This window comes from Misgurnus anguillicaudatus, chromosome 9 (genome assembly GCF_027580225.2).
Source record: "Misgurnus anguillicaudatus chromosome 9, ASM2758022v2, whole genome shotgun sequence".
Classification (NCBI taxonomy): Eukaryota; Metazoa; Chordata; class Actinopteri; order Cypriniformes; family Cobitidae; genus Misgurnus; species Misgurnus anguillicaudatus.
Genome location: NC_073345.2, coordinates 3,164,334 through 3,190,291, shown reverse-complemented (window position 1 = coordinate 3,190,291; position 25,958 = coordinate 3,164,334). Strand labels below are relative to the sequence as shown.

Below are 25,958 nucleotides of genomic sequence, written 5' to 3'. Positions count from 1 at the left end.
ATTATAGCTTTAGAAAATCTACTTTGAGTAAAAAAAATCATGCCATCATACATTCATATATGAATTTATATCCACTTATACACAGTGGCTATGTAATATTTCTGATAGGAGCATTTGTGTCAATTTATTGAAACATTTTATCCGGAGAACAGATGTGAACTAGTGTAGGTGAATAATCACATTGGCAGAATATTCCTGCCATGATTGAAATCAGTCTCGGTGAAGTGTGTATTTCATCACTGTGATGGATTTTACAACACGCGCTCAACATAAACACACACATGTGGATGACTTTTACTCACATGAATCTGTGTTCATCAGCTGTTTGTCAATGATTTATTTAAGAGCTGTTCTGTTGAGCTTTCACAAGTAATGTTATTTTTACTCATTTTGATGCTGTTCACGTTCTTTTATTTGAAGGTGTTTGTCTGAATCGGTGACTTGTTTACGCAGACTAATTGTAAAAAATCATGGATGACATTCACAGAACAGAAGTGTGGCTAGACGCTTCACTGAAGAAAACATCGTACATCTTCATTCTGTTAATGTGAATTAAAGCATTGCAGTTTTTTTTTATAATATGCGCTTGATTTAAGTGAAATGTTTTTTTTACAGCACATTTTTGCTGTTCACTCGTTTACAGTTGTTGTACTCAGTTTGCTTGAGATGATTTGTGTGTTATATTTTTGTGTCAAACATGCATTTTTCCATAAATGTTTGTCATAATGTAAGATAATATTTATCACATGCTGAAAAATACAAAGTCTGAAAATCAAGTAAATATATTTATAACTTTACATTAGATTTAGAAAGAAATCTGGATTTTCTAACAATTAAAACACAATCAGTTAAACAGCACTATCTCTTAGGTATGTATGAGAATTCATAAAGAGTCGATCTTGCAAATCTGCATTTTACATTTGCATATATACTGACACATCAAATATCAACCTACAGCATCTAAAACAAGCATCGAAACCACTTTGTTGTCCACAAAATATTTTTTGTTTAGTTTATATATTGATTTATTGTATTTTTGCAGCACTTGGTTAGGGCAGATGTTGTAGCGTTCATAACTTTATAACAGTCTGACAGCGTACTTTTACTGTATTTTACTCATCTGTACTTTTGTGCAATAACAACTGGCATTCAGTTTATTTAAAACGGTTTATTGTTTTTTCTCCTTCAATATGACATTTAAGGTCTGATTAAATTTGTCATTGTTATGAGACATTTACATCAGTAAATAAATAAAAGACTTTTATTTTACAACATTATGAGAAATAAATTCAGTTTGTTTCCTCATGTTAAAAATAGGCAAAGTGTGAAATAAGCACTTGGATTTGTGGAAGACTATTTCTTTGCCGAAAGCACTTTGCCAGGATTTGTACAACTTTTAGAAAGTATTTTTTGAACATGAGAGATTCTTATACATAACAGTATTGCTTTATTCCTTTTATGGGCAATTTCCTCAGAAAACTGACTAGCAACTAGTCAGACCATTTAGCAAACAGAGACCGGAAGTTAAGTTCCACTCAGACAAGTAATCGTGTTACCGCACGTGCGTCCGATGAAACCGTCTATAGGTACTCAAGAATAACATGAGATTAGCCTAAGCGTTCTCATAATGTGCATAAAAATAGCACGCCATGTGAAGAGTCATGCAATACATATACCAAATTCCAATTTTGTGTGCAAATGAAACGTCAGTTCTTCCTGTTTACTTTATAAGTCACATCTTTTGTGTCATTTTATGTATTGATTTCTGTTTTTTTTCTATTTTTAAACCTTTGTCGCTTGGGGTTTTATTTGGGACCCAAGCAACAATGGTGAAATTTAAACAAATTGAGAAACCAATACATTAAACGACATGAAAAGACGCATTGTATTTAGTAAAAAGGAAGGACTAGCATGCCAACCCAGTATCACGAAATTACGTACCTATAGTCACGTAAATTTGTGAATCTTTTCCGTGACACTAACACGTTTTTCTGCCTTTTTACGTGAACATGTCATGCATTTCTGTTTACGTGTCACTATCACGTATTTGTTACTCAACTGTTTGTCCTATTTTCTAACCATTGTCACTTCGTTTAAGGGTTAGATTTACATAAAATGACATCCCTACCCAAACGCAACTCTGACCCTAATGCCAGGCGATAATAGTTTAAAAATCATAAAATATAAAAAATCATGAAAAAAGGTATAAACCAATACTTAAAGTGACTTCCTAACACAAACACCAAATCTTACACTAACCCGAAGCGGCAATGGTTAGGACAAAACAGTTGAATGACAGTGACACGTAAACAGAAATGCATGACATGTTCACGCAAAAAGGCAGAAAAGCGTGTCAGTGTCATGGAAAAGACTCATAAATTTACGTGACTATAGGTACATCATTTCGTGATACAGGGTTGGCATATGATATGACATTTATACACGCGTCATGAGAATTGGATGGATTAGCAGAAACACTTCCTTTTTATTAAACCTTTAAATCAAATTACTATTGACTAGGTCTTTGAGTAAAATATCATTATTGTTGAGATTACTGTTGGTTTTAAGATTATGAGTAACCTCACAATGCTTAGCAATTTCAGTTTTAACCACTTACCTGAAGATTTAGAAAGATTTCTGGAGTTACATAAATGTTTTAGATGCTGTTGAAACTACAGACAGACATAACTTCATTGTCATGGCATAGTACAGGTACATAGCAATGAAAGGCAGTTTAGCATCTGTCTAAATAGGGGGGAAGTATGTTAAAAGCTGTAGAGCAGGAAAGAGATGTGAATATATACAGCCACGGAAGAAATTAAAACACCACTTTAACATTATTTTCAGTTTTTCTAAAATTACTATTTATAGGTATGTGTTTAAGTAAAATTATCATTTGTTGTCAAATTACCAATAATTGTTTTTTTCAAATATTTACTGAAACTTAAAATGGAAAAATAATCAAAAAGATGCAGTTCAGGCTTGTTGTGGTACTGCACAGTGGTCAGCCTTTCACCGATTACATCACTTGCCCACCGCAGCATCATGATATGATGTCTGCATAAACAGTGGTATGCAAAAACACATGCAAAAAGTGCATTTTTCCGATCTTTGCATTCTTTGGTCTTTCACAGACTACATATATTGATGAAAATACAACTTAACATAGTGAGTGCTTTCAGGATGTAAGGTGACTTTCAACTGGCATACCTCAATAAATTCTCCTGCTTAAAACAGTTAAATGTATGGATCACTCAAAATCATTCAATCACTCGCATGCCATTTCTAATTTTGTTTTAAAGAACGTGTTCATTTGAATGTTCACAAACATTGCAAAGTAAATAGATTTTAAGTAAATAATACTGTAGATTTGGTTCAACAAATTAAGCTTTTAAATGATTTCAGAAGACTCAGAAAAGAACAGAAGTTATACTGCTGTTATTGTATAGTTATTAGAAGTTTCCCAGACAGGCTCAGTCTAGTCCTAGACTAATATATGTTGAAGCTGTCTTAACTGAAACAGCTTTCACTGATATATCTTAACATATTTCAGTGCTATTGTTTTGTCTCAAGATGCAAATTAGTAATGTTTTTTTGTAAGGTATGCTTGTAAGAACTTATATATCTACCCAGCCTGACGAGGTTTTGTGATATAGATTCTTTTTTCATGATATTATCACGAATGTCCGCGTTTTTTCGTGATTGTTTAACAAATTCCTGCTTTCGTGTGATTATCACGTATTGGTTACTCAACTGCTTTTTCCTCTTTTTAAACCATTGTCGCTTCAGTTTAGAGTTAGATTTGGTGCTTGCATTTGAATGTCACTTTATACATTGGTTTATACTATTTTTTTTTGATTTATTTTTTATATGTCGCCTGGCGTTAGGGTTAGAGTTGGGCTTGGGTAGGGATGTCATTTTATATAAATCTAACCCTAAATCGAATATAAATTTAATGTACAATTATATATAACTAACACCTAGTCCTGGCTTAGTCTAAACTCTGTCTGGGGAAACTGCCCCTATAGGGTTTGAAATGACATGCAGATTAAATACAAATTTGGGGGTAAATGATGAATGTATATGTATGAATATCATGGCATAAGATAGCAAAATATAAAAAAGCACGTTTTCACAAGCTTTATTTTTCTGAGTCGGTTTTTCAGCGAGTATTAATCGACTGCTACAGAAGTGGTTTTCAGTGATTTTATGAAGTCAGTTCCAGTAAACAGTAACTATACTCCAGTATCTCATCTTCTTGCTTAAATTATCTCATGATATTGCACTTACCTGAGCTCTCGTAATATCTACTGCAATGAACTCTTAAACTAATTTCATTTGTCTAAAGTATTCTGTTACAGTAACATGTTCAAAAAATTAAAATACTGAAAAATTTAAATGCCTTTGTTTATTGGTCAAAACCTGGAAATTTCTTAGTTGATTTTTCATTTAAATTATTCAATAATATTACAGTACATAGTGTCTTACATCATAATGTTAATGTTAATTAAAATTAACATCACAGTAGTTTAATCTCTATTAAAAATATTTTCTTATTACATAATTGAAGACGTCAGAAAGTAACATGATGCTTTTTCATGAGAATATTGTGTGGGTTTTTTTTTTGGGGGGGGGGGTCTGTTGTCACAGCTGTGAAAGTTTTCACTAGAGGCAGCCCTGCCTGTAATTACATTGTTTGTGTATTTGACACTGAATTCATTGGAGAAATGTTGTTGACGTTTGGCAGTGCAGGTATATGACGTGTAATGTCTGTGTTTGTCTCTTGACAGATTCATGCTGATGGGCTGGTTGTGCGTTTGGGTTGTTTCTGTCCTGATCGGATCTTCTCTGTGTCTGCCTCATGGAGTCAGTAAAGCAGTGGCGCTTCCAGACGGCCTTCAGGAGACGGTATGTCTTTCTGTCATCAGATTAAACACCCTGTGCTTGTCAAGAGCAGAATTACGGCTCATTAGAGAAAACGTCTTAATGGAAGTGCAGAAGCGCTGAATGAATTGTAATTTGTTAGTAATGTTGTTCATATGTTCAGTGTAGTGTGATGCAGTGATTTCCTCATTACAGATGACTTATGACACCTGTCATAGAAAACAAGTGGCAGGATTCATGCAGTGTCATTTACAGAATCTGACCAATATCAACATTTATAAATGAACGCTAACACACATGTAGAAAAACACCATCATTACTGCAGATGTAGAATCGGCCATGTGGTTGAGTCGTTTTAATCCTCGATGTTCAGTCGTCTTCAGATCCTTCAATAATTTGGATTTTGGATCAAATCGAATGTCATGTGTTTGGTGGTCAAATTTGACAAATAAATGTTAAATATTATTACAGTTATTCCTTTGTTTATCATTGATAATTAATAGTCTAGTATTAAATAAATTGACTTTTTATTTAGTAAATACAGCAAATATGTTTTGATAAATAATAGTCACGTTTACCTGGGATTTAAATTACAGATCAATGCACTTTTTTGTAAATCAGAAGGTATATTTAAAAGATTTCAAAGCTTTCATTTTCTCAATATTTTAAGTGTAAAAATGTTGAGTATATTATAAAGGTTGTAGAGTGTAAATTGACATTTAGTTGTTGCTTTACAACACGTGGCTTTCTTGGTCATCACGTAACTTCCGGTAAATCCTGCGAAGAATAAATAACAACAAAGTCCTTTTAAAGTAGTTTATTTATATAACAAGCAAAATAAAGAACACGTAGATTACATAGGAACCCAAACATTTGTTATTTTCGACGAGGTATTTGTTTAAGGGTTCAGTTTCAGCAACTAGTCAGACCATTAAACAAACAGAAACCGGAAGTAAAATTCGGACCAGACACTTATCACGTCACCGCACGTGCGCCTGATCAAACCGTCTATAGTCAAGTTTTGAGAGTTTGTAGATGCTTTCCCTACTGAAAATCCAGCTAAGACCAGCATAAGCTGGTGAGCTAGTTTTAGCTGGTCTCCCAGCTTGGTTTTAGCTGGTATTGTTGGTGTAGCAAGCTAGTCTAGCTGTGTTTTGGTCACTTTTTAAGCTGGTCTAGCTGGATTTGCTGGAGGACCAGCTGACCAGCTTTGCCAGGCTGGGAGGACCAGCTTAGACCAGCTATTGCCACCTTAAAACATCTAAAACCAGCTTCCAGCTTATGCTAGTCTTTGTCGGATTTTTCAGTAGGGATGTCTAAAAGTAAAACCTAAGTTAAAAAAAATCAATTAATCTGTATGGCACCTACAGTATTAATAGAATACACTTGTCTAAGTGACCTATAAAAATAAGATCACTTTCTCTTTTAGTTTTGCCCTCTAATCCTTGGTAAAATTAAGCCTGGACACCGGCATCTGTTTATACACCCATGGGAGGTTTAGTTGGCAGTGTAACAGACAGAGGGTGTCAATGCTGCTGTCTGCTCTGTAATCTCACAGCACAATCAGATCTTCTGCCCTTCAAAATCCATCTGCATTCATCCAGACAGATAGAAAAATACTTCATTCTCATGTTGCCTTTGAACCATGTGCTGAATGATTAAAGATGAACAACACTTACTGTCTCATCATGTTTGCCTGAAGAGTATGTTATGTTTGGGATAAACATTGAAGAAAATATTCTTCACTGTAGAAAACATAAAAATGTGCATCATGCACTGAATACACATCAATCATAATGACAATCAACAAACATGATTCATTCAAAAACATCTCTAAGAAAACAACCAATAACTTACAAAAAAAAAACACCATGAGGCAGTGGCTGGGCTGCCGTGAACTAACTGGGAACTGTTGTGCAGTGTGTGGCCCAAACACACCACAAAGCTGTAGCCACCACTGGTAACACTGCAGACAGTGGATATTTTTATGATGTTTCTGAGGATACCTGATTTGGGAGCACTAGCGCAGACATGATGTCAACAGGCTGTGATATGGCAGGCTTGACGCGAGCAGGCTGTGGCATGGCAGTCATGAAGTGAGCAGGCTGCGGCATAGCAGGTATGACATGAGCAGGCTTTGGCGTGGTAAACACTGTGGGACTATGAGGCTCCTCATCTACAGATCCCACAGTGAAGGAAGAACCACTTAACACCAATGTACAGTCAATATACTCCTCTAATGTACAGTGTGATATTGTGTGGCATTAAATGGCTTAAAGCTTTGTTAAGTCCAAAAAGAAAAATGTCCATGACAGTATGAGAAAATGCTGAACATTATCATCATTGGGACAATTGCCCTGGCGTAGCCGTAGAAGAGTCACTGCTGGGTTCATTGTAGGTCAAGCTTTCTGTAATGGATTCCACTAAGAGGTGAACGATTTAAGAACCTAAGTGCAGTTTATTAAAAAACATAGACATGAACAAAAACTAAACGTTGACAGGAAAGTGACAAGCTTTGTTAAGTATGCAACGCATACTCGAAATGTGACCTCTGCATTTAACCCATCCTAGTTAGTAGTGAACACACCCCTGGAGCAGTGGGCAGCTACCCCAGCACCTGGGGAGCAATTAGGGTAAGGTGCCTTGCTCAAGGGCACCACAGTCGCAACCCATCGGCTAGGAGACTCAAACTGGCAACTCTCGGGTTACAAGGCCGACTTTCTAACCACTAGGCTACAACTGCGACTGAACAAAAATATGGCATGAAAATTCTCCAAAAGGAAGAACATTACATAAACAATGCTTGACAAAGACCATGGAAACATGAGGGCTATATATACAGAGAAGGAACCAAACAGAAAAGGACACAACAGGGAATTAGAGGCAAACATGGCAAGACATGACATCAAAATAAAAGACATGAACACATAGGGCTGGGTTTCGATTCAAATTTTAAGGATCGATTCGATTCTCAAGATCTTGAATCGATTATCAATATTCAATTCGATTCAATCCGATCTGATCCGATCTTTGAGATTTAGATTAGTGTTTTTGAAAAAATGATTTTTTTCCAGCTGTTACCTGAATTACAGGACTGTAGTTATGCAACATATTGATACTATTTGCATTTCTGGAGTTTTCAAAACAACCGCTTGCTTAACGTTACTGACCGCCATGTTCATTGTTTTAACGTCCTTCCACCTCGCGCGCATGCGTGAATTCAATCTAGGGTTGCTGCAGTGACAGAATTTTCCCACTGGTAGGTTAATAAATGCGCATGCAGAAATTCGCATTTTACTTTCACCTTTGAATTACACAACTGTTTAAATGCAGCACTTGCGTAAGCTGCGTTAAATCGCGTATGAATTTGCGTGCAATGCGAGTGCAACAGCTGGTTTAATGAAGTGCTTGAGTCAATGTGCGCAGGTAATTCTTCTCAGAGAACCCGCCAGTCCCAAGCAGAGCAACCGGCTACTTCTCCATAAAGCGCTGCTTGAATGATGGCAAAACGATCTCGCTTGTATTAAACATCATATATGTATATTATAACAAAAACGTGTAAGCACGCAGCTTCTGCCATCATTTGGTCGGTCAGCTCGCCTCGCACACTGACAGAAATGAATGAAATCTGACACTTGCTGCTCTGTGATGTGACGCGCGTTCAGCTTTGCTGAATTCAGCCAGCAGACACATTCAGTTCTTAGTGTTTGCTCTCTCTAACGAAACTAAATGATTTAATTACAAGAGAATATCAAAACGACGGTAAAAGACGGTGTCGCGGTGGGCAAGTGATCTAATCGCGGCAAGCCTAATTCAATGACGCGGCAAGTTTAAGTTATTAATTATTAAATCGATCCTCTGAGTTACGGATCGATCTTTAGAAATTAATATGAAAATCGTTTCAGAATCGGTGAATCGATTTTTTCAACACAGCCCTATGAACACAGGCCAAGACAGGACACCAAATTTTGACGAAAAGTCCCCTAATTTGCAAAAAATGTTTTAATGAATTTTGATTATTTTCACTTATTGTCATTTAACTGATCTCTCTTGCATTCTTAAAGCTACACTGTGTATGATCTTCTCCCATCTAGCTGGGAAATTCTATATGACAACCAACTGAATATTACTTTCTAGCCCCCCACCCAGTTGGAGCGCGTTTTAACTCGTACGGTGGCCGTGTCATGCCAAGGTTAACATGGCTTCCAGTACAAAGCAAAAGCAATAAAAAATAATGAACAATTTGCAATGTACTTTGCCTGTGATCCGTCATAGCACACAGATTTATGTTAAACATGGAAAAAGTCAGATTTTCATGATATGTCCGCTTTAAATCACATACAAAAAGCAACCATAAACGTAGCTTACACACCTTTTTCATCGATGTGAGGACACTTGGTATTAAGATGTATTTTCGTCAATCGGATCACAATTGGATGAGAGAGACACATCACGTTGACACTTGGTATTTAAATCCGTCTCTTTTTGTCCATTTTCGAGCGCTTCTCTCCAGAATACTGAGGGTATAAGTCTGTGGATGAGTCCCTCTCCTGTCATTTAATCATGAGCGGGAGTAATGACAGGTTTAAATGGACGCGAACTAATATTATGTCAGAGACCAATGCTTATGTTGAAGTAAACGTTACATGTCCGTGTATATGTAAGAGCCTTCTCTGATATTGGTGAAATAAGATCGCGCAACTTTCACACGCTTGTAAAATGAAACGAAAGACGCGCAGATCAGCGGCGTTTTATCAATGAAAGGCTAAAAATAGCGCTGTACACCGTGTGTTTGTGCTAGCGATCAGAAAAGATTAAAAACACATTTATCTCAGTACCTCAGATTACATAAATGGGCGGAGAGACGGCGTGTGGCTGTTCGAACACATTAAACCACATGCGTGTTTACACTAACAGTGTTATGCATAACCATGCTATAGTTAGACAAGCAACTATAAAACTTCAAGTTTACAACATAGACTGTATAGATTTAAACAAATATGCTGAATTACCTGTGGAGAAGATAGAAAGTAACTAGCAACTTCAGTGTCCATTGAGCCCCATCTTGGAAAACTAACATTCGTCATCAAGCCTGGTTTATTTAAGTTAACTGAGCATTACATTCACAAGTCATAACCATATTACATCAATTTACTATTATCTAAGAATAACTGTCAGCTTTATAATTGTTAATATTCCGAAAAGACTGTCTTAATGACTTATACCGCCTACACATGCAACACAGGCTTCAGCTAACGGCCAGCGTGAGTGTAGTCTGAAAGCGCGAAAGGCGGAGCTTGAATTTCAGGAATGTCCCTCGTCGGCAAATGTATTTCAAAGATGGAGGCACAACATAGATTCAGCCAGACGAGCGACTCGACCGTATGTATTTTAAAGCAACACCAAATAGTTTTTTTTACCTTAAAATAACGCTTCCAAAACAGTTTCAGTCGTTCATCCACTCTAAACAGGGTGAACAGCACTTTCACATTCGCTCTGCAGCCCTCTATCGGCCAAAACCGCACTAAAGAAGTTTCCAACCGTCGGGTAGCGGTCCTGTAGTCCGACTGAATACTACAAAAACTTGCTTTACGGCAGACCTACAATCCAATCAGAGCCAGCTATGCCTCAGTATTTATGACAGTGGGTAATGGACAATTACGCTTCTAACCTGTAGGGGGAGCAAAGAGCCAAAACTCTTTGGTGTTGCTTTAAATAGCAGATTCTACACTTACGAGAATACTTTGATTAGTGGGTGGAAGTAATTACACACACTCAAAAAAATGATACTTTAAACGAACACAATTTTATTGTGGACAGTGGTTCCACACAACCCAGTTAATTTCTTTTAACATTTAAGGGTTGTTTTCAGTCAATGCCAAATTCTTTTGTTGCAGCAACACAATTGAATAATAAATAACTAATGTAAAGTGGTAATGTTCAACAAAATTATCTTAGTTACTTCTCCATAACTTAAGATTGTTACGTTTTCTGAACATGTGTTTAACTTGTTCAAACGAATCAAATATTTTTTGCTTGTCCAACTCAAGAGTAGTTTATTCATACAACTCAATTACATTGTGGACAGTGGTTCCATCCAATTACTTTTAGTTACTTTAACACAACAATGTCTATTTCAAGTACATCACACACAAAAATATACTTTTTTGTAATAAACTCTATATAGCATTCATTTTATTCAAAAAAGAATCTCATACACCAGTTCTTCAACCCATGTTTATTGCACTTAAACTACAGATACTGTAAATGATATACCAACAAATGAGATGCACTCATCAACTTGAAAAGCTTGCAAAGTTTTTAAGGACTTTGGATATTACAATGTAACCTTATAACAACATTACAATTTTTTTACAGTTACTGACAAATGAAATGCACGAAAACTCCATTTCAAAAACATGGCATTTACATATGAAATATTAAAACATTCCTTTCTCAAAACATCTGCAAAAGGCTTGGTCTTCAGCGTCTGAACTTTATGAGATAGTTACTTCCCATCTAGCTCCAGAAACAACAACTGCAATACTTCAAAAGTGTACCTGAATTCAGGAAAGTAGCTCAAGTTCAGTGCATATATCAGTCCCATCAGCATGGTTGTCGCATACACAATGTTGTTGAGGTCCAAGAACTCTTAATCCCTTCAATAACTCTCCAACATCTGCTGGGCTGTCTTCGATGTCTGAACCATACATTTTTACAACGAGGACTCCCATCACCATCTTCTGGATCGCCTCCTGGGTACTGGGTGCATCTGTATCCTACAGGTGAGCATGACAATGATACAATTATTTTATGTTTATTAATAAGTTCAGAAAATCTCTTATTTACCATTTAATGTTATTCAAAACCACATCACTTGATTCTGTAAAACTGAAGTATTTTAAGAACGGTCTCATTCCATAATGTACAACAGCCAAAAAGTCAAAGAGGGCAAGTATTGTTTGCTTACCAACATTATTATACCTTGTTTTATGCATTAGAAACTAGTAGGTTTGAAATACCATGAAGATGAGATAAAATAAAAAGTTATCCCAGGTGAAAAAAGTACACGTCCATAATGTACTTAAAGTGCTCTATTTTCATGCACTAATTTTGTACATAATATAGTAAAAATTCTTCTTTTGTACTTCTTAAAGGGAAATTCCGCCTTGAAATGATCCTAGGGTTAATAACAAACGTGTACCGAGTTCGACCGTTCACTGGAGTTTGTTTTCATGCTAGTCTAACGTGACCAGTGTTATTGTTAAACGCAAATTAGCATGTTATGGTAGCCTTCGGGGCATCAGTGCAACGAAATCGCTATGTCTATACTACTAATAATGCTCAAAATAACCCCACACTTACACTGTAGCACAATGAGGGTCTCTATATGTAAACCGAAGCATTGAGAACTTTGCAAGTGTACAGGCAGTTTATTAAAAAGAAACACTTACCGTTCACGTCTGGATCACATATCCATGCGGGCGCCATCTTGGGAAAACTGAACTCTCGCGTGAAAGCACAACGCCTGTTCCGGGCAACAACGTTTCACGCGAGAGTTTAGTTTCCCAAGATGGCGCCCGCATGGATATTTGATCCAGACGTGAACGGTAAGTGTTCCTTTTTAATAAACTGCCTGTACACTTGCAAAGTTCTCAATGCTTCGGTTTACATATAGAGACCCTCATTGTGCTACAGTGTAAGTGTGGGGTTATTTTGAGCATTATTAGTAGTATAGACATAGCAATTTCGTTTTTAATGCACTGATGCCCCGAAGGCTACCATAACATGCTAATTTGCGTTTAGCAATAACACTGGTCACGTTAGACTAGCATGAAAACAAACTCCAGTGAACGGTCGAACTCGGTACACGTTTGTTATTAACCCTAGGATCATTTCAAGGCGGAATTTCCCTTTAAGATAACCTTAAGAACATCTTGTACATTGTTCACAATGTCAGTCTAAATTAGATATCAGGGCATATCCGATTTGACAAACTCATTGTCCATATTGTGGATCACAACCGTTCTGTGCGTCCTATAGCGTTCTGCCGTTTTCTGGATTATCTACAATGTTTCTATGGCAATGACGTTGCACTGGCACGACAATCTGCCTCAACATCTGACGTGTTTATGTTTTACGTGACGCAACAGCATGACATAACCGAAAAGCTACACAAATGCGATCAGAGCGGTCAGACTGACTTGGATTTCCAGAAATGCGATTTGAAAAGGATTTTAAACCACCCATGGATGTAGCCCGAAACAGATTTGAAAAAACACTGATTTCATGTGGTTTTTGGCCGTTCACACTTTCTAAATGTGACTGGATTCAAATATGCACCAAAATCAGATTTAGACTGACAGTGTGAACAAGGTATAATTGTACCTCCCTGTTCTATTTTTGAGACACCATGAATATGAACTAAAATGTGCTAAAAATGTATTTTAAAAATGTATTTAGGTACCACAAGTTGGGTTCAAGTTTACAAGTTTTAACTAATACATTTTTAAAACAGAGATAGTATATTCAAAGCACATTTTAGTTCATAATCATGTTGTCTCAAAACAGCACAAATAAGTACACTTAGATAATCTTAAGAACATCTTAAAAAGTACTAAAGAATAATTTTTAGTATATCAAGTATAAATTAGTTTAAAAATAGAGCACTGTAAGTACATTAGGGAAGTGTACTACTTTTTCACCTGGGATACCACAACATTTCATTTCCTTGATAATACAGCAAAGTATATATATGCACATATACTTACCAAATACTCTTTAATTAGACTGGTCAGGTCTTCATTCAGGTAGACAAAGAAAGATCGGAGTCTGATCAATGTTGTCAGTCTAAATATGTAAATATCAAAATTGTATTAATTGTAGCATTCACAATATCAGGTAAACATTTACCTTTATTTTTAGATTATTATGCAAAATACAGCATGTAAGTGGAAAACAACAACAAAAAAGGGACACCTTAAACTGTACCTTTGTTTCTTTTTTACAAGTTCCAGAAACTTTCTAATTCCAATTTCACCAGTGCAAAAATAAGTTTTATAATAAGGTTTTAATGAGTGCAGTTCTTCATACCTGTGTTGTGGAAACCAGCAGGTTTTTAATTCTCGGTCAATTGACGACTCCTCGTTTTGCATAGATCCTTATAAGCTTTGCAGAATATTGATCCATCTTCGCCAAGTATGTAGACACCAATGGGGCTGTTGCGATTCTTTAAAACTCTGCACAAATCTACAAAACACAATAAATTATTGTTACCACAAAGCCAACAAAGTTAAACATAAATGACTCAAAAACTTTTCACTCACCTCTTCCCTTCTGAAAAGAACAGGCCATCTAGTTTTGAAATCTGCTATTGAAGGCGATTCCTTGACAACCTCATGTCTCCTGATAAAAAAAATGTCCATCAGCATTCATAATGTTTTCTCATTGTTCTTTTTAATTTCAGACAGAAGTATTACACTGACTACTTCCAGTCTTTTGGATGTCTCCGTTTGTGGATGGTAAGGGCAGTAGTTGACCTCAGCGTTGCATGTTTTTTTTAATATGGTAAGCAGCACTGGAAATTCCAGCTGGTTTGGGCTTGAGTAAATTTAATTTCACTTAAAAACTAATTGCCCAAGTCAGAATCCATGAACTGCATCCTTAAATGTCCTTGTAGATTACACTGTTTTTCTATTTCATTTGACAGGTCACTCACTGAAGAAGGAATGGCATACTGAAGGATCACCTTTTGTAACTTTTAGCCAGACTGGAGAAGTCATTGTGGTATGACTGTGGAAAACAAGTAAAATTTAGTTAATTTTTTTTTTTTAATCAATTGTAAGTATGGTTAAGAAACATTAACTTATAATTGTCCATTTAACAAAATAAAAGCATATTTTACAACATATCCGTGGACTTGTTTTTTTTTAAAAGTCACCATCAAACAAAGCACCAACCAATATAACTCAAGCAATGGATAATCAATCATCAGCTAACTAAAATAGGCACTGACAGACTTTAACATACAATGCAGTTTACCCCAAAAAAAGTGTGATATGCTCTAGTTTAAATAATCTGTTTTAATAAAACACATCTGCTTCAGTCATGAATAAAAGCATCACTTGCCTCATCACCATAAAAACTTTTGACCTCTCACAATATTTCAGCAATGGAAACTACACCAGGCTTAAAATCACTCAGTGAAGGCTGGTTGTGTTTTCTGTTTTTGTGTGATATAGAAGTCCCATTGACATTTGATTGGAAATCACAACCTGATAACATACTCTTCTTTAAGGGACTGTTTATGTGAGCAAAGTATTATTTTTCTGATGACAGTGCACTGCATGCCATGCACACAAATTACAAGTGAAAGTGGGCCTTTGTCATCATACAATATTACATCTGTAGCATAATTCCTACTTAAATGAACAAGTAGAGCATACCATGTCTTGAATATATCAATTAGAATATGTACAATGATATCTATGATAACCCCCACAACGCACGTGCAGCAGTCTTTAATGTTTTAGTCATTTAGATCACAAATTTTACATTTCAACATAACTTACTTTAAGTAAATATTCATTCAGAGTAACAACAAAAAATAAACTTTAAGAACCCCTTGAGAAAATGCTCTAACTAAACACAGGAAAATACGTTTCAAAAGCACAATTTTCACCAGTAAAACAAGTTCAATGGCTAAAGTTATCACCGGAACACGACGTAAAATCGAAGTTCAACTCACCACGAACACGTGAGGCAATCCATTCATTTTGAAACGCACCAATCACACAGTTTACAACACTGCTGCTATCATAAATCACTACAAAGGACCCGAAATTGAACAACACGTTTAATACTGTTTAAACACGAGTACATCACGTTTAATACGATTAAACACGTCAAACGACAGATCGCGTGAAGCACTCCATTACATTTGAAACGCACAAATCACACACTTTACCTCACCGCTGCACAAATGACGTGAAATCATCACCATCAAACACCATCGACTTCAACATAAAATAAAGTTGCCTCAATAATGTTTTAAGATAAATTTAAGAAAAAACGTATTTTGTTTACTTACCCGAAACACCATCACCTGCGCGCCGTCTTCGTGCGTGGAAGTCGTTAAATGACGTCACATCCGGTATTTGAATCGCAAAAGTAAACCAATTACTTTAGTTTAAAGATAGGTAGTTAGGTAAACCAGAATGAATAACCAATTGATTTAGCATAACACATTACACTTGTATTTTGTCTTAAAAATAAATGTGTATGTGTTAATGTAACTAAATACATTTGTGTATAATGAACAGTGCTACAAAACCCATTTTTTGAGTGCATGAATGAGCACATTCTTTTGAAAGAACATATGGATTTTTGCTAAGAATTAACTAAAAAAAGTACACAGTGGAGCTTTAAGTCAAATAGAGTATGAAGTGACCAAATGTGTTGACAGTTGTTTGCTTGCCATTGAAATATACTGTATTACTATTTTTTGAACTCCTCCTAGGCCATTTGTTTGATGTGTATAAAATGTGTGGTCACGGAGCGGGTTCAATGACTGCCAAGGTGCATGGTGGAAAAACATCACCCTCGTTCTGGTGATTCCTTAGCTGTAGACTTAAAAACGTTTACTAGCATTAATATAAGCAGTCAACCTGAACTGTGTGGTGGAAGCTTTAAAGAATTGATTTCCATGACTGAGCAGCTGCATGCAAGCATCACCAAGTCCAATGCCAAGCAATATTACTGGACTGTAGAGCATGGTGGGGTGATGAATCAGGTGAACGTTACTTGAATGCATTGTACCAACTGTGAAGTTTGGTTGAGGATGCATTATGGTATGGGGCTGTTTTTCAGTGTTTGGGCTCGGCCTCTTACTACCAGTGAAGGACAATCTTAATTCTTCAGCATACCAAGCAATTTTGGACAACACTATGCTTTCGTTTTCATGGAAACCATTTGGGGATGGGCTTTTGTATTTCAGCATGACTGTGGTCCAGTGCACAATGATTTTGAGGTCCATAAAGACATGGTTTGATGAGTGAAAGAACTTGACTGGACCACACAGAGCCCTGACCTCAACCCCATCCAACACCGTCGGGATGCAAGCCAGACCTTTCCCTCCAACATCCATGCCTGACCTTATAAATGTGCTACAGAAGGAACTTGCACAAATTCCCACAGAAACATTCCAACATCTTGTGGAAAGCCATCCAAAGAGAGTGGATGCTGTAATAGCTGCAAAGGGGACCAACATCATATGAAAGTCTAATGTATTAAAATACAATGTCATTAAAGTTCCTGTTGGTGTAATGGTCAGGCATCCCAAACCTTTTGTGTATCGTCTAGAGACAATGCTAACAAAAATATTTATTTGTTAAGACAACCAGCAGATATGAGCCAGTATGATTTTGTGTGGGGACAGTGTTAACACATTGGTCTGTGAGTGCAATCCCCAAACAATAGAAACATTTTTTATACATTGAGACCAGGACAGGGTGAAGAAGTGTGCTTTCATCAACTTTTTTGATAAACACTTTTTTGACAAACACTTGGGTATCAAAGTCTACTAATTTTGCAAAACTTTGCATCAGTATGCACTCTTCTTGAAATCCCACCCTCCAAAATGTCACCAAACCTTGCATAAACAAACTAAGAATGCAAAAAGCAAATCATAGAAATAAATAAATATCAACATTTTAGTATAGTGATATATTTGCTATGTATTTGTTGCTTTCAAATGTTGTTGTATATATAAATATATATATATTTATATATATACAACAACATTTTCACAGCACATCTGTTTCAGTGATATCTGTCAGGTGTATTAGGATATTTTATGGATGAAATGCAAAACTAACTTACAGCACTTTTTATCCTGGCAATTATATAATAAGAAAACCACAGTAGCATGTTTAATGAAATGTTGTTGTATTGTTGAACGGTTCATGGTTAACTAACAGCATCTTTAAAGGAGTAATAAAGCCTGTAATGAGTCTCTTCAGTCAGTATAATGTCATGTCTAATGTGAATATAGTGCTAGTAATTGTTTGTCCCAAATGAGATCTGGAGGAGTTTTCACAGTTGATAATTTCATGAAGATCTGCTAATAATGAGACCGGCTGGAGTCTTTACTACTCAATGATTCATAATAAATCTAAAAATTTTTGTTTATTGAAGAATTCGCACCAATTAAATTGTCATTATTTACATTATTGTCTTCTGATTTTTTACTATATTCAAAGGTGACATAACACACACAGCGAAGCGAGTCACCAGCATGCAACAATAAATCTCCAATTTATACCTGGATAAAGGGAGACATACTGGATTTATTCCTTGAGGGCCACTGATCATCCAGGTCTCAATGAAGATTTTGACCTCTCACCTTTTTTGTAATTGTTGTATCTCAATAGGGACAGTGTATTGTTGCATGTGGATGTTAACTTTGAATGCTATGCATTATATTATATATATTTTTTCCCTCATGCTGTTTTAGAACAATTTAGAATCATGATGGGTAATTAGCCTATTCACATTTATTGATTTTTGTGATATATTGTGTGGAGTACACTAGATGTCTTTATCTTTCCACTTGGAGTTTTTTACTTTGTCTTGTTTTGTATGGTTTCACCTTTGATACTAAACAGTATTTGAACTATTGCCTCCAGTGGCCAAAAATTGTGTTGCAAGTGTTAGAGTGGCACACCTGAAATCAATACAATTATAAGTGGTGTGTGAATCTGTCTGTTTGTTACCAACACCCCGACGAAGGCCAGTGGGCCGATACGTGTTGGTGTTTTAATGTTTTAGCCCTTGAATATTAATAAAGGCTTTTTAACTTTTGCATCCTACTGAGTGCCTGGACTTGGAATTTGTTTTTTCCAATTATACCTGGATAACTTTTGATTCACTATACCTTTGGATTGTTTACATTATACACTCTACTAAAGGATTATTAGGAACATCTTTTCAATTTCTCAATAATCCAATTATCTAATCAACCAATCACATGGCAGTTGCTTCAATGCATTTAAGGGTGTGGTCCTGGTCAAGACAATCTCCTGAACTCCAAACTGAATGTCAGAATGGGAAAGAAAGGTGATTTAAACAATTTTGAGCGTGGCATGGTTATTGGTGCCAGATGGGCCAATCAGAGTATTTCACAATCTGCTCAGTTACTGGGATTTTCACGCACAACCATTTCTAGGGTTTACAACATCCAGTATGCGGCAGTCCTGTGTGCGAAAATGCCTTGTTGATGCTAGAGGTCAGAGGAGAGCTGATAGAAGAGCAACTTTGACTGAAATAACCTCTCGTTACAACTGAGGTCTGCAGCAAAGCATTGGTGAAGCCACAATAAGGCTGATGGGCTACAACAGGAGAAGACCCCACCGGGTATCACTCATCTCCACTACAAATAAGAAAAAGAAGCAACAATTTGCATGAGCTCACCAAAATTGGACAGTTGAAGACTGGAAAAATGTTGCCTGGTCTGATGAGTCTCAATTTCTGAGGAGACATTCAGATGGTAGAGTCAGAATTTGGCGTAAACAGAATGAGAACATGGATCCATTATGCCTTGTTACCACTGTGCAGGGTGGTGGTGGTGGTGTAATGGTGTGGGGGATGTTTTCTTGACACACTTCAGGCCCCTTAGTGCCAATTGGGCATCGTTTAAATGCCACAGCCTACCTGAGCATTGTTTCTGACCATCTCCATCCCTTTATGACCACCATGTACTCATCCTCTGATGACTACTTCCAGCAGGATAATGCACCATGTCACAAAGCTCGAATCATTTAAATTGGTTTCTTGAACATGACAATGAGTTTACTGTACTAAAATGGCCCCCACAGTCACCAGATCTCAACCTAATAGAGCAACTTCAGGATGTGATGGAATGGGAGCATCGTGCCCTGGATGTGCATCCCACAAATCTCCATCAACTGCAAGATGCTATCCTATCAATATGGGCCAACATTTCTAAAGAATGCTTTCAGTACCTTGTTGAATCAATGCCACGTAGTATTAAGGCAGTGCTGAAGGCAAAAGGGGGACAAACACAGTATTAGTATGGTGTTCCTAATAATCCTTTAGGTGAGTGTGCTCTTACACACCTACTGGCAACATTTGATGCAGTTATGACCAGGCCTTTATGCTCAGTTTTAAAGCATCTGCAAATCCATCAAACTGGGCCTTGTTTATAAAACATCTGTTACTGAAATGCTGAGAACAAATTCACTTGGAAACTCTGTTGCTGCCCAGGAAAAAACAAACTGCATCCACTGTTCCCTTAATGCTGGGCTCTTTGGGAAGCTAAACAAGGTTATATTTCCCATACAAACAAAAACACACTTCTGTGGTGACTTTGTTGATTTTGTCATCTTAAAACAAAATAAATCTTCCTCGAGCAAGTCTGTGAAGTGCTATGCAGCGCGGCCAACAACTTCTGTAACCCGAACAAAGCACGTTGATGGGTGATGGCTTTCACTAAGGGCTGCGTTTCTCAAAAGCATCGTTAGCTAACTATGGTCATTGTTACCATTGAACTCTATTAGTGACGACATGACCATAGTTGATTTCGAGAAACGCACCCCTGGTTGATGTGTGTGCACGCTCTTTTCCGGGAAACAAACTTTCCGAAACTTATATGAACCCTGACAGTGTGTATTCAGGACAGAAGTAGTGTGTCATATGGACAACTAGTTTATTTGCCCATGTTTAGAATGAGAATTCAACTCTTTAACAGTGTCAATAAGTCAGAATGCATGAAATAGCATTAAACATGCCATTTAAAATCTTTCTTTTTTCTTGGATTCATTTATTTATTTATTTGAAGTTTTGTGGCATTTTTCATAGTGACCACATCTCAAAATCTTTAACTATGCAGAGACTCTTCATAAGCTTACCTGTTTAACTAGTTTGAGTATAATGTGTCTCTAAAGTGTTTTTTAGATGATAATGATGTCTTGCAGTATGATGTTGTGGCTCTGATTGAGAGTTGAACAGTCAAATGAGACCACTAATACAACACTCGAACACTTTTCAAATTTACTGACTGCTCATGCAAGCTGCACCCTTCACAAAAATTCAATTTACACCTGCGGCCGTGCAATTCTAAATAACTTTCACTATTTGTTCTCATTGCTTATCAATGGTACATGCCATTGTTGGACATCCAAACAATTAGATGTCAATAGTTTCTTGACATCTGCATTTGAGCACTTGTAATTGTCCATGTGCAACATACAAAAATTGTATGTAATTTGTTCTTTACTAAAGATCTCCAACAACACACGCAAAGCTGAATCACACACTTTCTTTCAGGCTGCATTGCACCAGGATTAACTCGACTGACATCAACTGCTTTCTTGTGACTTACTATGACATCATAAATCCTGTAATGTTAGTGGTTAGTTACTAGTTTTATTGGGGGACTATAAGATTTAGGGCCAGATTTACTAAACGGGAAAAATTAGCGTGATCGCAAATGCAAAAAATCGCAGATGGGAGTGGTAATATCTGGGGGTAATTTACTAAAAAAGGCACAAATTAAATAACACAGGCGCAACAGCTGATTTTCATAATGACCCACGCAATCTACTAAGAGCAGCGCAAATTAGTTCAGTGTCGCAAATAAGCAGAGCTGATGCTCCTCAGGTGCAGATGATCTAACGTCAGATGCGCTTGAGTTCAGTACCATGCACATTACAGCTGAAAATTCGGGGTGTGAAATCCCAGCCATTCCAAATAAACTGTTACGTGTTAAACGTCAGATGCGCCAATAACCCCACTCTCACCATCGACGGCACCACTGTTTTTCCATCTCCCCAGGCACGCAACCTTGGCATAATCTTTGATTCAACCCTCTCCGTTGAGCCCCACATCCGTCAGGTCATTGAAACATCCTTCTTTCACCTCCACAATGTTGCTAAAATCAGACCCTCACAAACACCTCCTGCTGCTGAAAGACTCATTCACGCCTTTCACGCCCCATCTCTTCGCCTCTGCCTATCCATAGCCTCCCCCTGCCCTTTTTTTCCCCTATCTGCCTTGTAAAGCGACTTTGAGTTCGAGAAAAGCGCTATAGAAATCCAATTTATTAGGGATCAAGCCCAAAATGGGCGAAGACCCCTATTGTATCCGTTAGTTTTCTTATTATTCTTCCGGCTTCTTCTTCTTCTTCCGCCATTGCGGCCTATGGCAGCCCATAGAACCGTACATAGGAAAGTTATGAAATTTGGCACACAGATAGAGGATAGTCCAAATAATATCCACAGCAAACTTGGAGTCTCTATCTCAAACCCTCTAGCGCCACCAATAGTCCAAATTTGCACTTACGTTTTTGCTAATAACTTCTGATCTGTAAGTCCTAGAAACAAAATTCTTGTTTCCTCTGATTGGCTCAAGCCGATTCGATTGGACCCTATGACGTCATTTTCCGTCATGAAAATTTTTCCGCCATTTTGAATTATTCGTAAAACCTACTTTTGCGAACTCATCCTAGAGCTTTTGCCCGATTGCCACGAAAATCGGTATGTAGCATCTACAGACCCTCAAGGCAAAAAGTTATGGAATTCATGTCGATTCTTCAATCCATTTACGTAGACCGCGTCAACAAATTTTACGTAGAGCGCTAAAAAACGGATTTGAGGCTGTATCTTCGCCAAACCTAAGCCTATTACTTGGTACTTGTGATGCCAGTTAGGAACTGAGGGGGCATGCTCAGTTTTGTCGCAGCGCCACCTAGTGGAATGACGAATGTTTTAAATGCTTAAACTTTGGCTGTGATTGACTTATTTTGACGGAACTTGTTTCCTTGGAGTCCTGAGTAGTCGCCGAGTCCAACGATAACAAACATGCCAGAATTCGCCTTACGGTTAGCCCTGCACAGCAAAATAGCACTTAAAAAACATGCGCAAATATCTCTGCAAGCGCTATTCTGATCGATTCGAAAACCCCATAGGAAGAACATTACATTTCCTTCTGAACAAAAAACTCTATTGGTGTTATATTAAAATTTCCATCAGAAATGGCCGAAAATTACAAAAAACAAAAGATTACCTTTAAATTTTGTGTTTTTTACACACAAATGGTTATAACTCTGCAACGAAACGTGATTTTTACACCAGATTTGATACTGTGATGTATGATCAGAGTCTGAGGCCAAACAAAAAAAATGTGTATACTTGCACCACTAGTTGGCCTCATAATTGAACAAAACCTTTGATATCAAGCAATCTCTATGTTCATACAACTGTTTCTTCACTAAACTAAAGTATAGTCATGAAATTAGCTAGATGTAACTCAGTCATGACCTGAGGTTGCATGAACTATTTTGTCATAGTGCCACCTAGTGAATGGCTATTTTTGCTAAAAACCACTGCAAAGTTTCATTCAAAATTATGAGACCTCATAGTTTGTTCCTTTCATTGCTTGAAGTATAATCATTGGTGGATACTAATTCATTCCCTGGCAACCAATAAGAATATCCTAACAACCATTTTGCAAGAACTTTTTCTCTGCATCAGAACATCTTAGAGGCATGAGGATGGACTCTTTTGATTCAACCGTTTTTGCAAAGGCTTTTCTATGCATCAGAAAACTGTACAGACATGAGGGTGGGCTCTTTTGACTCATAAACAACACTGTAACATTTTGTGACCTGTGTTTTGACACACTGTTAATGAAGAGATTTCACTGAATGAGAACAGCTTTTTTGCTGATGACTTTTTTATTATTTCATCCGATATCATAAGGTTTCCTTAGGTTCTTTAAACTGCTCATCCAAACTCAAATTTACTTCATTCTGTCCCCTTTCGGCTTGACCCCGGTATTGCTGCTTGCAGCTATATTTATGATTATTATTACTATTAAGTTATTTAAGACATGCTTTTTTGGCATTAAATAAAGGCGCAAATACCATTAATGTCACATGCATGTGTAAATCGCGTTGCCTGAATCATTTAAATACTCTCCTCCTATATATTTTGCATCTAAAAAGGGAAACTCCTAGACATGCAATAGGGTCAGTTGCACAAATAAGTAGCCCACACCTTTTCAGAGCTAATGATCCACTGGGCGTCTTTAGTAAATCCAGACAGTTCTTGTTTAACGGCAAAATTATGGTTTGTGCTTGCAAAGCTCTTAGTAAATCTGGCCTTAAAGGGCTTGAACATGTATAGACTATACTACTATCATTCTACTAGTATACTTGTATAAAACAAATATAATGTAACAATGAGGTTGTGTTTGGCCATGGTTTTCATTGGAGTAGATGGAAGAATCTGATAGAGAAGAGCAGAGGTTTGGTGGCTGTCCTAGGCCCCGTTCATGTTTATTTTGAAAAATCAGACATTTCCCTTCGTTTGCGCCCTTCGGTTACATGCAAACTCGCCTCTGAAAATGATTCTTTCTAAAAACTTCGACCAGAGTGGAGATTTTGAAAATCTTCGTTTGCACGTTTGTATGTAAACTGAGACAAACGGGTGTTTAGGCAGCCAACTCCACAGTATGCTCCAGAGCTCGCACCTACGTCAAAAGTGCGATCTTGTTCAAAAGAGGAACAGAAAGTAAATTGCTGCTGTTGTTGCTATTTTCTGGTTCTTACGTGGGCTTGAGCTACTCGTTACACTGCCACCTACAGGTTTGACATGCTTTTGATGGCATATATACACGGTTACGTGTAAATGAACTCTTTTCTGAAAACTTGCATGTGTGCACAATGTTATTTTTGAAACCAGAGAAGTAGAGTTTATGAAAATAGCTGCACACGTTTAAACGTATAAATGCGTTTATGATGGCAGTGTTTAATGAAAAAATTAAATAGTTGTGCGCTTCACAAGTTAACATTTAGGTTGTATGGTTTATGCAGTACAGTATTATGTATTTTTATTCTCATGTAAGTTGCATTTATGAATCGAATGTTTAAAACCTTGCAGACTGAAACATCAAGAAAATGGCACTTATAGGTTGCTAAATTGCACTGCGCCTTCATGTAGCTTGTTTTTTATTTAAAAGATGAAGCCATTCATCTGAGATTAGGTACAGTAGTTGCAGTCATCGGATAAATTTAGTTATACACGTTATTAATGAACCCGTTATATCAAAGTATATGACTGAATTTAGCTCTCCAATTTAATTTATGTATGTTAAGAAAACTGGCAGGGCACAAAATCTTTCTTTGCCCCCTCGTGGCGCCAGGCCTTGTTCCCTGGGATCAAACCCACAATCCAACCCAATTGTAACATGCTAACATGGAACATGCTAATTCATCTTGTAAAATGTCATCATGGCTGCTGTTACTGAATATAGAAATCATCATTTACTTCAACATTCAAGCCATTTCACAGATACTGTCAGGTTTTTAATGCTAAAGATTTCTGATGTTTGTATAGAAGAGGGCATGTTATAAATGATCAGTTGGTCACTCATTTTAATGACCAAAATCCAAAACACTTCCAATAAAACCTTTTGTTCCTTTTTACAAATCCTCACCCCTCTTCGGTACCTATTTTTAGTTGCTTTTACACTGTGTTTATTCCCCTTGACTTCTTAAACCTTTTAACATTCTGTTCTGTTGGGACCTTTCTGCAGGGACACATATCTAAATGAGTTATAATTGTAAGGGGATTATAAACTGGGGTTTGTTATTTTAAGATATTTGTTGCAGCTGGTTGCAAGTACCATATAAAATCATTTCACAATTTGAATTACATGGCAGACATGTCTTGGTTGTACTTGGATGTAATAGATGCAAGGATCAGCACAGTTAAATACTTTTTTTGTCTTTCTTGGACTTCAAACCCATATAGTACAGTTACTGTATATCTGCAGTAATTACTAGTTCTTGGTAGTGTTTGATAGTGTTTACATCTGTCTGTCTGTCGTTCTATACGGTCTCTTGACAGCACGAGGCTCTCACTTCATTATTGATTTTTAATATCTAGTTTGTTATAGTTCTTCATTTAGGGAGTATCACAATTCACAAATGTTCAGGCTCATATTGCACACAACAATACTCAAAGTCTTTCCAGACAGCAGATGTTACCAAGTTG

The 25,958-nt window shown here is 36.9% G+C and overlaps 1 protein-coding gene across 2 annotated transcripts in view; it reads left to right on the top strand.

Moving 5' to 3' along the window:
- Nucleotides 1–25,958, top strand: part of fstl4 (follistatin-like 4) — a 191,855-nt gene that overhangs the window by 1,343 nt on the left and 164,554 nt on the right. For both annotated transcript variants that reach the window (XM_055197188.2, XM_055197187.2), the window contains exon 2: nt 4,791–4,908. In XM_055197188.2, coding sequence (XP_055053163.2) covers nt 4,795–4,908 — 114 coding nt within the window. In that variant the 5' untranslated portion in view covers nt 4,791–4,794. The remainder of the gene's footprint in view (nt 1–4,790; nt 4,909–25,958) is intronic.